Source organism: Trachemys scripta, chromosome 14 (assembly GCF_013100865.1).
Source record: "Trachemys scripta elegans isolate TJP31775 chromosome 14, CAS_Tse_1.0, whole genome shotgun sequence".
NCBI lineage: Eukaryota > Metazoa > Chordata > Testudines > Emydidae > Trachemys > Trachemys scripta.
In genome coordinates, this window is record NC_048311.1 from 38,886,294 (window position 1) to 38,899,724 (window position 13,431).

Genomic DNA, 13,431 nt, shown 5'->3' on the forward strand with positions numbered 1-13,431 from the left:
CCCTTCTCTCTAGGCTAGGGATGGCTACCCCACCCAATGCAACCTCCTACTCTGCTCTTAAGCAGCTCTTCCCCAATGCTGCATCTTCCTCTCTGTTCCCTGGCCAGGGAGTGGAGGCTAGGGTTACCATATTTTGAGCCTCCAAAAGGAGGACACTCCACGGGGCCCCGCCCCAACTCCGCCCCTTCCTCAAAGTCCCCGCCCCAACTCCGCCCCCTCCCCTGCTTCACGCGAACATTTGATTCGCAGGAAGCCTGAAGCAGGTAAGGGGCGTGTGGGGGGAGGAGGCACGGCCCAGTCTGGCCCCCCCAGCGTCTCCAGCCTGGGTCAGCTCGGGCCCTGGGGTGCCGGCCCCGGGTCTGGCCCCAGGCCGAGCACCCCCGGCCCGCCCAGCACTGCCGGTCCCCGGCCCGGCCCCCGGGCCCCCGGCCGAGCACCCCCGGCCCACTCGGCACCGCCGGCGCTTGGCTCCGCCGGCCCCTGGCGCTCGGCACCGCCGGTGCTCGGCCCCACCGGACCCTGGCGCTCGGCGCCAGGCCCCGTCGGACCCCGGCGCCCTTGGCGCCCCCGGCCCTTGGTGCCCCTGGCCCCCGGCACCGCCGGCCCCCGGCACCCCCGGCACCGTTGGCCCCCGGCACTCAGCACCCCCGGCCCCCGGCGCTCCGCACCGCCGGCCCCCGGCCCAGCACCGCCGGCCCCGCATGTCCCGATTTTCCTGGACATGTCCGGCTTTTTGGGATTTCCCCCCCGGACGGGGATTTGGAGCCCAAAAAGCCGGACATGTCCGGGAAAATCCAGACGTATGGTAACCCTAGTGGAGGCTACCCTGTCCAATGCCATTTCCCACTCTCTTTTCTTAATTGGCTCTTCCTACTCTGGCCGGGGAGTGGAGGCTGCATTTAGGGGAGGGAGCTTCCCTCTGGTGGTCAAAGCTGGTACCTGCCTCCTCTGTTCCCTCCTCAGTAAAATCGTCCTTGCTGTGTCTCTGATGCTGGGAATGGAGCAGCCCCAGCAAGTGAGCTGGGAGCTGAAGCCTCAGCAAGCAAATGGAAACTTAATGAAGTGGGTCCCATTACACAGACTAAGGAACTGCAGTGACGTCCCTGCTCAGTCTCAGGTGCCCAGGACAGAGGCAGCTCCCTGGGATCCAGGCCTGTCGCAGCCAGGATGGGGCTGCTGGGGAGTGTGAGAAATCGTCCCAGCCTCCCCCAGGGCTGAGCTCTTCCCCTAATGCTCTGATTCTCTCTCCCACCAGCGAATGTGACTCTGGATCCAGACACGGCTCATCCCCAACTCATCCTGTCTGAGAATGGGAAAAGTGTGAGACGGGGAGACAGACGGCAACGACTGCCCAAGAATCCTGAGAAGTTTGAGACTGAGTTCTGTGTGCTGGGCTGTGAGGGATTTACCTCGAGGAGACATTCCTGGGAAGTGGGGGACTCTGGGCTGTGGGTGTGGCCAGAGAGTCTGTGGGGAGGAAGGGAGAGATCAGCCATAGCCCTGAGGGGGGGATCTGGGCTGTGCAGCAATGGAGGGATCAGTTCCGGGCTCTCACCTCCCCTGTGACCCCCCTGCCCCTGATCCGGGCCCCCAGCAGGATCCGGGTTTGTCTGGACTGTGACCAGGGGCAGGTGACATTTATCGGTGCTGGTGACGAGGCCCCGATCTTCACTTTCCCACCGGGCTCCGTCCCTGGGGAGAGAATCCGGCCCTGGCTCTGGGTGGGGTGATCCCAGCTCAGACTGTGTCCCTGAGAGGGGGAAATATCCCACTGGGGAACTGGAAATCAACCTTTCTAGCCTCACACACCCCAGTCTCTATGACCTTGGAGGACTCCTGTCTACCCAGCCCCTGGCTCCTCATCTCTATGACCTCTGGAAACCCCTCCCCTTCCCTGCAGCCCCAGGGATGTGAGGGGGAGGGGGAAGGACCCCTGGGGCTGCAGGAGGAGCAGAGGGGCCCTGAGGGGCAGAGGTGGGAGCTGGGCAGGGGGGAAAACTAACAGCCCGGCTGGGGACAGGTGGAGGTGGGGGTGGCAGGGACACAGCATGAATCAATCAGGGTTTGGGGAGGTTGGGGAGAAGCAGCAGCAGCAGGGAGCATTTTGTACCAATCTGTGGGATTAGATCTCACTGGGGTCTCACACCCAGAACTCCTGCTGCAGGGGCCCAAGTCACCTTCCCCTGTAACTACAGGACAGCTGATAACCCTGTAATTGTAACAAATGGGGTGGAGGAGGAGATGGGTGCCGATCGACAAAAAAAAATTATATAACCTTAAACAATCATCATTGTGTCAGTCTCATGATTATTTTTTTTTAAACTCCCGAGGTTGGCAGCACTGGGGGAGGCAGGGACAGGGAGCAAGCAGTTCCCAGGCTGATTGGGGAAGCAGGCTTAGCTGTGGCCATGCCCCAATCAGGGCTCAGCTGGCCCTTATAAGAGGGCAGTGGGCCAAGAGCAGACAGTCTCTCTCTCCCTGTAGAGAGGGCAAGGCAAGGCAAGGCAAGGCAAGGCAACGCAAGGCAAGGCAACGCAACGCAACGCAACTTAGGAGCTCACAGGGTACCTAGAGTGGAGCAGGGCTAGGGAAAGGCCAGAGGAGCTCTGGCCTAGAAGCCCTGCAGGCCTTGTTAAAGGCCCAGAAGAGTAGTGAGGTTGCAGAGGGCAGCCCAGGGGTAGGCCAAGGCAGCAGGTCCAAAAATACCCTTTGGCCTTTACAGACTGCAATCTGCCCCAGTGAACGGGGGCTAGATGGTGACTGGCAGTAGCCAAAGACTGAGGTGAGCTGGGGATAGGGAGTTCCCTGGGAAGGGGAGACCCAGAGACTGTGGGGGTACTGCCAGTGGGCAGCCCCCAGTGGAAAGAGGCACCAGGGGTTGGGGGGACAGCAGCAAGTAAAGGACATTGGCCTGCAGAGGGTGCTCTGACGGCTGGTGAGCTAATTCCTGAGATGACCAGCAGGAGGTGCCGCAGGGGTGAGTCCTGTCCTGCTACAACACGTGTGTCAATCTGGAATTGGTCAGTTGTGCTCTGCGGAGAGGTGACCGGTTGCACAGGGGGCAATCCATGAAGGGACTCAGGTGTTGCAATTCTGAGCATCACAGTGAGTAACTTAAGCAGCGAGACAATCACAGGGACAGCAGCACTGTGACCCTCAGAGCTGAGTCAAGTGCCTAAACTCCCTAGACAGTGCATGGGTAACACAGGCACCTTACAATGCGATTCACAAAAGCCATGTAAGCTAGCCAATGGGAGATGCCGACAAGGGGGGAAGGGGTGTCCTAAGCCACACCCCTCTCATGGATAGGTGCCTAAATCTGGGCTGCAGAGGGGCGTCTGTCTCTGCTTAGCAACCCACAAACAGGAACCCACCACCTGACATCCAGGGCTTCCAGTCGCAGCTGCTCCCCCCAATTTCCCACAACTGAGAAAATTTAAATTGGAATGAAATGCTAAAACCCTAGATTTTTTGTGCAACTGTGAAAGTTTAAATCAATAAATATTTAATTTTGACAGAATGTTTATTTTAAGCAATTATTTATATTATAAAATAATTCTGCCCAGCCTGACTATCACTCCTGACACAGCTCCTGCAGGCTCATCCTCACAGGAGGAGGCCTCAGTGACCCTCCCCACCAGCACAGGGGCTGGATTGCAGGACCGGAGCCCTAGTGGTACATTTTTTCTCTAAAGCCTCCAAGGGTGAAACTGGTTGGGGCCTTCCTGCTCAGCAAACAGCAGAAGTCATTTTCAGGAAACGCACCCTTGCTGTTGCAGGCGGGGCATAGTGTGAATTCAGGAAATTGAAACTAACCCTGTTACCCTGCCCAGAGGGAGCCATGGCTGCAGAGAACCCCGTGGAAAGTCTCCAGGAGGAAGCTACATGTCCCGTCTGTCTGGAGTATTTCACAGAACCTGTCACTCTGGAGTGTGGGCACAATTTCTGCCGAGCCTGCATCAGCCAGTGCTGGGAGGGATCCGATACAGCTGCCTCCTGCCCTCAGTGCAGAGAAACTGTGCAACAGAGAAACCTCAGGCCCAACAGGCAGCTGGCAAATGTCCTAGAAATTGCCAAGCAACTGAGTTTACAGGTAGCAAAGGGACTAGGAGGGAATGGGATGTGTGGGGAACACCAGGAGGCTCTGAAACTATTCTGTGAAGAGGATCAAACCCCCATCTGTGTGATCTGCAGAGAGTCCCGGGCTCACCGCGCTCACACGGTGGTTCCCATACAGGAAGCTGCCCAGGAGTACAAGGTACCAAGTTGCTGTCCAGTCTAATGGGTAATAACTTTGGATGTTAATTACAGCTTAATGGTGTAACTGTGTCATTCAGCTGTGTGTAGCCTTCATTGCATGAAAGCTGATAGGGGAGTTACAACCTGTGGCTGGTATTACTGGTTGTATCACAGTGTTTATTGTTGTTTGCATCCCCTACAGACCCCAGATGAGATCTGACCTCGATTGTGGGGGGCCTTGCACAAAACCCAGTGAAGGCCAATCCCTGCCCCGAGCCATTTACAGTCCAACTGGACAAGACACACAAAGGATGGGAGGGGAAATTGTGGCACAGTGAGGGGACGTGACTTGTCCAAGGTGACTCAGCAGATCAGTGTAAAAATCCATTTTTCCAAGACCCAGTTCAGTGCCCTAACCACTAGCTACTCTGCCCCTTTCAGCAGCACTGAGCAGTGATGAAGTGCAGACAATAGGAGGAAAAGACTCCTTGATACAGGTCCTAGGCCCAGCAGGGAGAGGAGGTTTCCCACTGGGATTGTGAATTCCTGTGCTGCTCCAAGAGGGGTTAAACTCAGATGCTGCTGCCTGCACTAGAGGAGATCACTGTGCTAAATGTGCTGTGGGACCCCAAGCACCTTGAGTCCACACCTACAAGGGCTCCAGACAGCGCAGGTCCATGCCACTGGGATTAGATTGATCTTCAGCAAAACTAACCCCTGGGCAATGTGGACCTATGTCAGTCTGACCTGTTCTCATGTGTTCATGAGCAAGGACCAGCCTAAGTGTTTCCATTAATCACACCAGGCAGCCTTTTGAAATCTGCCAGAATCCACTGCTTCTGGGGTCTTTCTAGGGACTTTGGGGGAGCTACCCAGAGGCCATTGCTACAGAAAGGGGCTAGAACAGTGCTAGGGCAAACCCCAGCTGGTCCTAACACAAATCAACACATCTAATGGGGTTTGCCCTAGTCCTTAGTTCAGTGCTGTCCAACCAGTCCCATCCGCAGGGGTACAGGGCTGAAAGTCAATGGAGTTGGACTCCTTTGAGCATCCTGGCCTATATGGCTGCCCTGGAGGCTTCTGGGATTGATATCACTGTTTCTGAAATCTGCTCAAAAGCAGCTTTATAAATTCACCACCATGTGACACCAGTTTCCTGCTGGTTTAAATCGATGGTGAAAGTGGATGTAATAACTCAACTCTGAATTTAAAACACTCCCAGCTTCCATAAATAAGGTTTCATTTCCTTGGTGTCTCTGATGTCCTACCTCTAGAAAGACCCACTCTTGTACACAGTATTGTTGTAACTGTGTTGGTCCCGGGATATTAGAGAGACAAGGGAGGTGAAGTAATATCTGCTCATGGCCGCCTTCTGTGGGTGAACGACAAGCTTTCAACCTTACACTGAGCTCTTCTTTAGGCCTAGGAAAGAGTATGTTCCCCAGAGCTGAGTTGTGTGTAACTCTCTAACCAACCGGAGCTGGGCCAGTGGAAGATATTGCCTTACCCACCTAGCCTATCTAGGAAGACTAACTGTTATCTTGAATTTTGGTTGGAAAAACACCTCACCCACCCCCTACAACCCTCAAAATAAACCCACCAAATCATTTCTGTTTGTCAGGAAAAAATACAAGACCATTTGAAGACTCTGAGAGAAGAGAGAGAAAAGCTGCTGGGATTTAAAGTGACTGGAGAGAAGAGAAGCCAGGAGTACCTGGTAGGTGCCTATTGTTCTTTGCCTGCTGGGACATGGAGGTGGGAGGGATGTTTATTGGTTGGGGTGTGTGTGTGTGTGTGTGTGTGTGTGTGTGTGTGTGTGTGTGTGTGTGTGTGTGTGTGTGNGTGTGTGTGTGTGTGTGTGTGTGTGTGTGTGTGTGTGTGTGTGTGTGCGCGCGCCTGAAGGAGGACAACAGCATCTTCTGCAGGATCTACGATGCATTTTAATTAATGAGTTAATTACTACCCGTGGTGGCTTTCACAGCATTTCTCCCAAACTGCACTGACTATATCCCAGTAGACATGAAGACAGCCCGTTCAGAGAGATTGGGGCCAAATGGGAAGCTGTAAGACAATCCTCTCCCTTGTGATCACAATATATGGTCAATTGTCAGGATGTGAAGAATGGTGGCTTTTGAATCTCAGTCATTCAACCCAACCGCTCTCCAGAGCCAGCAGGGGAGGGGCTAGTGGAACTCTGGCCCACCAGAGGATCTGCCTATGAAGCTCTTGTTTGGAGCAGACGTTTGGATGCATGAATTACGCCAGCAGGAGTCACTGAAGTTGTCCAAACAACTGAGTGAACTCCTGATCTGCTGCTGCACTGGACCCTGACTCTGGCTTGGCCCTGGCGTTGTACCTGACTCAGGTTTGACCTGCAGTACAGGTCTGTCACATCTTACGCGCATTTAACATGCACAATTTCATCTTTATGTGATTGGCAAAAACAAAAAGAGAAAAATAACAATTTTAATACTGTACCTGTAGTGCGGGCGATTCTGCCCGCCATTACACTCAATGTAATTTTGACTATACGCAATTTTCACTTTACACGCTGACTGCGGAACGTAACCCCAGCATAAGATGCGACAAACCTGTACTGCTATCTGACTCCAGCTTAACCCTTTGTGTGGCTGCCTGACTCTGACTCCAGTCCTGATCCCCCCCTGTGACTCCAGATACTGATTCTGGCTCAGCCTTTGGCATATCTCTTGAGATCGACTGTAGCCCCAACCCTTGGTGAGATCCTGACTTTGACTCCAGCTCTGACTTTGGCTGTAGTTCCTGACTTCCAACTGCAGCTCTGACCACTAGGCCAGACGCCTCACGTCCTGGTCTCTACACAGATGTGTTAGAGATTGTAAAGAAACTCTCTCTGGTAAGACTGTATGAAAGGTCATCAGGCTCCATCCATGTTCCTGACCAGCCCTTTCCTTATTTCTTCTAGAAACAGACAGAAACCAAGAGGCAGAAGATTGTGTCTGAATTTCAGCAATTGCGACAGTTCCTGGAGGAACAAGAGCGACTCCTGCTGGCCCAGCTGGAGAAGCTGGACGAGGCGATTGTGAAGATACAGAATGAAAATATCACCAAACTCTCCGAGCAGATATCCCGTCTCAGTGAGCTGATCAGTGAGCTGGAGGGGAAATGTCAGAAGCCAGCAAGTGAATTCCTGCAGGTGAGACTGAGCTGGAAACATTCCAAATCCCCGCACAGGGACAGGACAGCTCCTGAGCTACGGACACAGGGGTCCAGCAGTCTGAGATCTCCATGTAACTCAGTGTGTTCATTGCTGACATGTGAATGACGATTGTTCTTTGCAGACTCAGACACATTGATATTAGAGATGGAAAAGCCCCATTAGCTCAGTGAAACCATGGCCCTGGGGCCAGGGCAGGGCTCATTTCCCCTGTATTTGCAAAATCCCTTTCCTGGAATCCCAAGTGTGTGTCAGATGGTACTGAGATGTTTTTTTAATCTCTCTCTCCTCTCTCTCCCCTCTAGGATGTCAGAAGCACCTTGAGTAGGTATGTAGCTCTCTTTCACTCCCACACATACTTAGTAATGCTGGGAAAGAGCATGGAGATGATGTTAGCACTGCATCTTCTCAGCAACATGTGTGGGGAAGGTCACATTTTGGATACAAATCATTCAGATACACTTAATCCGGAGGTTCTCACCCTGGTACAGAAGACTCTGGCATTATCCATTCAATGGGAAAGACTGACCTCAAGTGTTTCCTAGAGATGTCACCTCCCCGAGGGACTGGCTGCCTCAGGAGAATGGCGATGGAATATGGGCCTGTCACTGCTGGGGCCCTGGTTACCATTCAGCCCAGGGCAGCAGTGGTCAAGAGTCTTTCCCAGCCTGAGGGTTATTAGAAGACCTGTGTGGAATGAGCTGGGGAGGGGGGAGTTGGTGTCTCAGTCTAGTTTCTAGTGGTCAGATTTCTACAGCACTTCACCTGGGAACCTCCTGTCCCTCAGAGCATGGAGGCCAAGGAGTGAATTGGCCATGGAGACTCTTTGGTCCCCAGAGCTGATCTCTCCAGACCAGAGTTGAAGAATATTAATGAGTCCTTTGAAGGGAAGGTTGCACCGCCATGGGCTGTGTTGCACCTGCTCTGAGGCTGGGAGAAGTCGAGGAATTCTAACTCCAGGCCCATTAGAGCAGCGACTCACTAGCCAGAACTTATGAGTCACACAGTGAAATATAATCACATGAAATTGTTTTTTTCCAGGTGTGAGAAGGGGAAGTTCCAGCAGCCAGAGGAGATTTCTCCTGAACTGGAAGGGCAAGTCAGCGATTTCTCCCAGCAAACGATTGTGCTATCGAAGACTCTGAGGAAGTTCAAAGGTACCTAAAATGGATCTAGGAATGGAAATTGGGATGAATCTCTGAGACTGTGGGAAGAGAATGGTGCTGGTCAATTGGTTCACACTTACATGATGCTTCTATTTAATTGTTGGGTGAGAATGCCAGACACTTGGGTCCAAGACACTCAGGTTGATTAATTCAAACCTTTGTTGGCACCAAAAACATGCCTTTCAATTACAATTACAAAGTAAGAAATTACTCATAGACTTTAAGGTCAGAAGGCACCATCATGATCCATCTACTCTGACCTCCTGAACATTGCAGGCCACCGAACCTCCCCACTCACTCCTACAATTTACTCATAAACTCTGGCTGAATTACTGACATCCTCAAATAATGATTTAAAGACTTCAAGTTACAGAGAATCCACCATTTATTCTAGTTTAACATCTGTAAATGATACGTGCACCATATGGCAGAGGAAGGCAAAACAAACAAACAAAACCCTAGGGTCTCTGGCAATTGGACTTGGTTGAAAATTCCTTCCCTATCCCAAATAAGGTGGTCAGTGGGACACTGAGCATTTCAGCAAGACCCAACAGCCAGACCCCTGGTAAAGATTTCTCTAACTCAGATCCCTCCCCGTCTAGTGCCCCATCACCAGCCGTTGGGGTATTTGCTACTAGCCGTCACGTATAGAAAGAAGTGCTGGCCAGTTCCGTTCTCCCGGGGCATAGGCGGGTCATGGGAGATTTCTCCTATGAAGCTCTGATTACCCCTTACAATGTCTGACATATTATACACATCCAAATTGCATATTTACTAGTTCTTTTCCAATCACCTTTGAGTGATATGAATATTAAGTACCTTATATAGGTCATACACTGCACATGCACAAACATTTCATTGACAGGGCTTTTTTTGTTCAAACTATTTTCATGTGTGTTTGTTTGTTGTTGTTCTCTTCTCTGACTGGTTTATTACCACTGATTATGCACACATCACTTTCACCCTTGTCTCCACACAGGGGGTATTGGACTTTGTTAACTTCTCTGTGGCTGGATGCACAGCCCCCCTCAGCCCAGCTCCAGCCCTTCAGTGTCTTTCCCCCCCCCCCCCGCCCCCCCCCCCCCCGCCCCCCCCCCCTCCGCCCCCCCCCCCCGCACCCCCCCCCCCCCCCCCCCAGCCTAGCTTCCCAGAAGCAGCAGGGATGAGGGACAATGGGAAGGCACTTCGGGGAGCCACGAGAGATGAGCCCCCCCCCGAGAATTTGTTCCACCCTGACCCCTGCTCAAAAGAGACCCCCGCCCACAGCCAGAGCTTGTTCCCATGTCCTGGTCAGGAGGCAGAGGAGGTTCCCACCCACCCTGGGATAACCCCTGCCTGGAGAGGGGTGCCCTGGTCACAGTGTGGGGATGGGAAACCCTGCTCCACTGAGACCCCCCCTCTGCTTAGCACATCCTGTGACATGATGGGGGATCTCCCATGCAAAGGACACAGACAGGGGAGAGACATGGGGTAAGCAGTGTAGAGGTGAGACACACAGACACACTCACCCTCCCATAAAACATATTATTTAAACAAGAAAAATAAAAAAGTAGTGACAACAATGCACTGAAATATGGTTTTAGGATAAATATTTATTTCACTGCCCCCATCCTACAAAAAAAAATTGACTGGCAGTGAGGTACATTCAAAAACACAGAAGTGAGTTGAATTTATTAACTAGCTAGGTTATGGTTTTTTCAGTGTGGAAAATTGTGCGTTATTTTACGGTTTGAATGATGACTGAATGACATAACCCACCCACCCTCCCCCAATCTCCATCACTAATGCCGGTAATTTTGTCAAGTGTCCGTTGCACAATATGATGCTGCCTACCCCGGCGAAAGGGACCAAAGTGGGTAAAGTTACTTTTATTACAAAGTCTTTGTATGATCTGGGTCTAGGTTTTGACAAAAGGCAGTAAGTGAATGAGACAAACCAAGTGGAGTTGGAAGGGTGGGAGGGGATGATGAGGGGAAAAGTAAATCTCTTACAGATTGTGTGTCCTACGATGGTTGTGAGACTGCAAGGATGTTGGTTCCATTGCTGAGAGATGCTTGAATGAGAGAGGAAAGAGAAGGTTTTAGTTAATTTACACTTGATCTGAGCTCAGAGGAGCTGAGAATGCCTAGTGTGTCTCTGTGCCTCTTGGTCTCTTTCTGTCATGATGAAAACACAGTTCTGTGCGTTCAGAGTGGGGATGCTGTTATAAATATGAAAGTCTGAAATCTTGTCTCTTTTCTCCTTTCCCCTGCCAGACACTCTGCCGTCTGCACTGGAGACAAAAAGAGGGAAACCCCTAAGAGCACACAGACAGGGTGAGACTGCAGGGGAGATTATCTTTAAAAATTCCAGTGAAAACATCTTCATGGGATTGTAACTAAAGTTACCAACCAAATCAACAGTGACCATGACACACACAGCCCTAAACATAACCCATTAAACAGCGAGGAGATCCAGGGGCACTGGAACATGGGGGGCCAAGCCCACCCACTATTTAACATGGACATAGTTTGCGGGCAGGGGGCCATGTTGGAGCCCCAAACTGGAAGCCTTGGGCAGGTGTGGAGCATTACAGGCACTGGCTGTGCTTCGTGCAAGGGCAGCTGATCAGCTCCCACTTTTTAGTGCAGCTTCTTCCCAGGGCTGGCCCCTCTCAGTGGCCCCACCCCGATCCTCTTTCCCCTGGACCCTCCACCTGCCCTGGGTGGTGCACACTGGAGAGTGGGGACATGGGAAGATGGAGGGTCAGGGGCTCTCCATAGTGGCCAAGGCTCCCAGCCTGGCCAGGGGCAGGGCCTCAGCAGGAAGATGAAGAGTGGGGTCAGGGCCATGGAGAGGGCAGGGCCACAGGTGGTGCGACCTAGTACCCCCCTCCCCAACTTCTACCAAGGTGCTGGAACACCTGGGGACATCCCAAGCTGACGTTGGGGGGAGGGATAGCTCAGTGGTTTGAGCATTGGCCTGCTAAACCCAGGGTTGTGAGTTCAATCCTTCAGGGGGCCATTTGGGGATTTAGTTGGGGACTGGTCCTGCTTTGAGCAGTGGGTTGGACTAGGTCCCTTTCAACCCTGATAATCTATGATTAAATAATCCTGACACCAACCTTAGTGCTGAGTTCATGCCCAGGCTGCTGAACAGAAACTCTCCCTGAGCAGCACCCGAACAGAGCTCCCTGCCCTGAGGGCTGACACATCCTTCAACTTCACCCCGGTGCAGGGGGTCTCCCCATCACTCTTCTCCAACATCCTGCCTTTCCTCTGGGCAGGGCTGGGCTCTCCCACTGGAGCTGCTTCCTGGATTGGGGAGATGCTCTTCCTGTGATGCTGGCAGGGCTCACATTCCCTTCTCTCTGGGCTGGGGATGGGGCTACCCTACCCAATGCCACCTCCTACTCTCTGGTATTAAGTGGCTCTTCCCCAATGCTGCACCTTCCTGTCTGTTCCCAGCCCTGGGAGTGGAGACTGCATTAGAGGAGAGAGATTCCCTCTGGGCTTCAAAACTGTACCTGCTTCCTCTGCTCCCTCCTCACTAAAGCCTTTCTTGGTGTGTCTCTCCTGCTGGGAATGGAGCAGAACCAATGGGGGTAGCTGGGAGCTGAAGCTTATGCAAGCAAATGGGAAACTAATGAAGTGGGTCTCCTTACACAGACTTAAGAACTGCAGTGACGTCCCTGCTCAATCTCAGGTGCCCAGGACGGAGGCAGCTCCCTGGGATCCAGGCCTGTCCCAGCCAGGATGGGGCTGCTGGGGAGTGTGAGAAATGGTCGCAGCCTCCCCCAGGGCTGAACTCTGCCCCTAATGCTCTGATTCTCTCTCCCCAGTGAATGTGACTCTGGATCCAGACACGGCTCATCCCGAACTCTTCCTGTATGAGGATCACAAACGTGTGAGATACAGAAACTCATGGCAGCGACTGATCAACAACCCTGAGAGATTTGACACTGAGCTCTGTGTGCTGGGCTGTGAGGGATTCACCTCGGGGAGACATTGCTGGGAGGTGGAGGTGGAGGATGGAGGACGCTGGGCTGTGGGGGTGGCCAGAGAGTCTGTGTGGAGGAAGGGAGAGATTAGCCTTGGCCCTGAGGAGGGGATCTGGGCTGTGGGGTGCCGGATGGCTCAGTTCTGGGCTCTCACCGGCCCTGAGACCCCCCTGCCCGGGCACCGGGCCCCCAGCAGGATCCGGGTTTGTCTGGACTGTGACCGGGGGCAGGTGACATTTATCGATGCTGGTGATGAGGCCCCGATCTTCACTTTCCCGCTGGGCTCCGTCCCTGGGGAGAGAATCCGACCCTGGCTCTGGGTGGGGCTGGGATCCCAGCTCAGACTGTGTCCCTGAGACATGCAGCAGAGGGGGGAACTGGAAATCAGCCTCTCTAGCCTCATGGACCCCAGACTCTATGACCTTGGAGGATGCCCATCTACCCAGCCCCTGGCTCCTCATCTCTATCACCTGTGGAAGCCCCTCCCCTTCCCTTCAGCCCCAGGGATGGGGGGCGGGGGGGAAGGACCCCTGGGGCTGCAGGAGGGGCAGAGGGGCCCTGAGGGGCAGAGGTGGGGGCTGGGCAGGGGGCAGAACTAACAGCCGGGCTGGGGACAGGCAGATGTGGATGTGGCAGGGACCCAGCATGAATCAATCAGGGTTTGGTGGGTTGGGGAGAAGCAGCAGCAGGGAGCAGTTTGTACAGATCTGTGGGATTAGATCTCATGGGGTCTCCCAGCCAGAGCTCCTGCCACAGGGGCTAAAGTCACTTGAGAACAACTGGTAACACTGTAATGGTCACATACCCATCTCCCCCTCTGCCCCCATGTAACGGGTGCAGATTGATGGAAA

The 13,431-nt window shown here is 53.2% G+C and overlaps 2 protein-coding genes across 2 annotated transcripts in view; both read left to right on the top strand.

Annotated features, from left to right (window-relative positions):
- The window catches only part of LOC117886953 (zinc finger protein RFP-like), a 46,388-nt gene extending 44,429 nt beyond the window's left edge, over positions 1-1,959 (top strand). Inside the window, exon 7 of the mRNA XM_034789137.1 lies at positions 1,256-1,959. Within this exon, the coding sequence (XP_034645028.1) occupies positions 1,256-1,566 (311 nt within the window). The 3' untranslated portion in view covers positions 1,567-1,959. The remainder of the gene's footprint in view (positions 1-1,255) is intronic.
- A 1,832-nt stretch (positions 1,960-3,791) lies between these two features.
- Positions 3,792-13,087, top strand: LOC117886955 (zinc finger protein RFP-like). Its single transcript, XM_034789140.1, has 7 exons — positions 3,792-4,258; positions 5,861-5,956; positions 7,184-7,414; positions 7,741-7,763; positions 8,477-8,592; positions 10,857-10,916; positions 12,422-13,087. The coding sequence occupies exons 1-7, from the start codon at positions 3,842-3,844 to the stop codon at positions 12,934-12,936; spliced, it is 1,458 nt and encodes a 485-aa protein (XP_034645031.1). The 5' UTR covers positions 3,792-3,841; the 3' UTR covers positions 12,937-13,087.
- The last annotated feature ends 344 nt before the right edge of the window (positions 13,088-13,431 follow it).

Bases quoted from the DNA above. Each gene is read 5' to 3' on its own strand.
- LOC117886955 (XM_034789140.1), top strand. From the start codon at position 3,842: ATGGCTGCAGAGAACCCCGTGGAAAGTCTCCAGGAGGAAGCTACATGT. The intron at 7,415-7,740 runs GTGAGACTGAGC...TCTCCCCTCTAG, and splicing joins CAGCAAGTGAATTCCTGCAG to GATGTCAGAAGCACCTTGAG. The intron at 8,593-10,856 runs GTACCTAAAATG...TTCCCCTGCCAG, and splicing joins GACTCTGAGGAAGTTCAAAG to ACACTCTGCCGTCTGCACTG.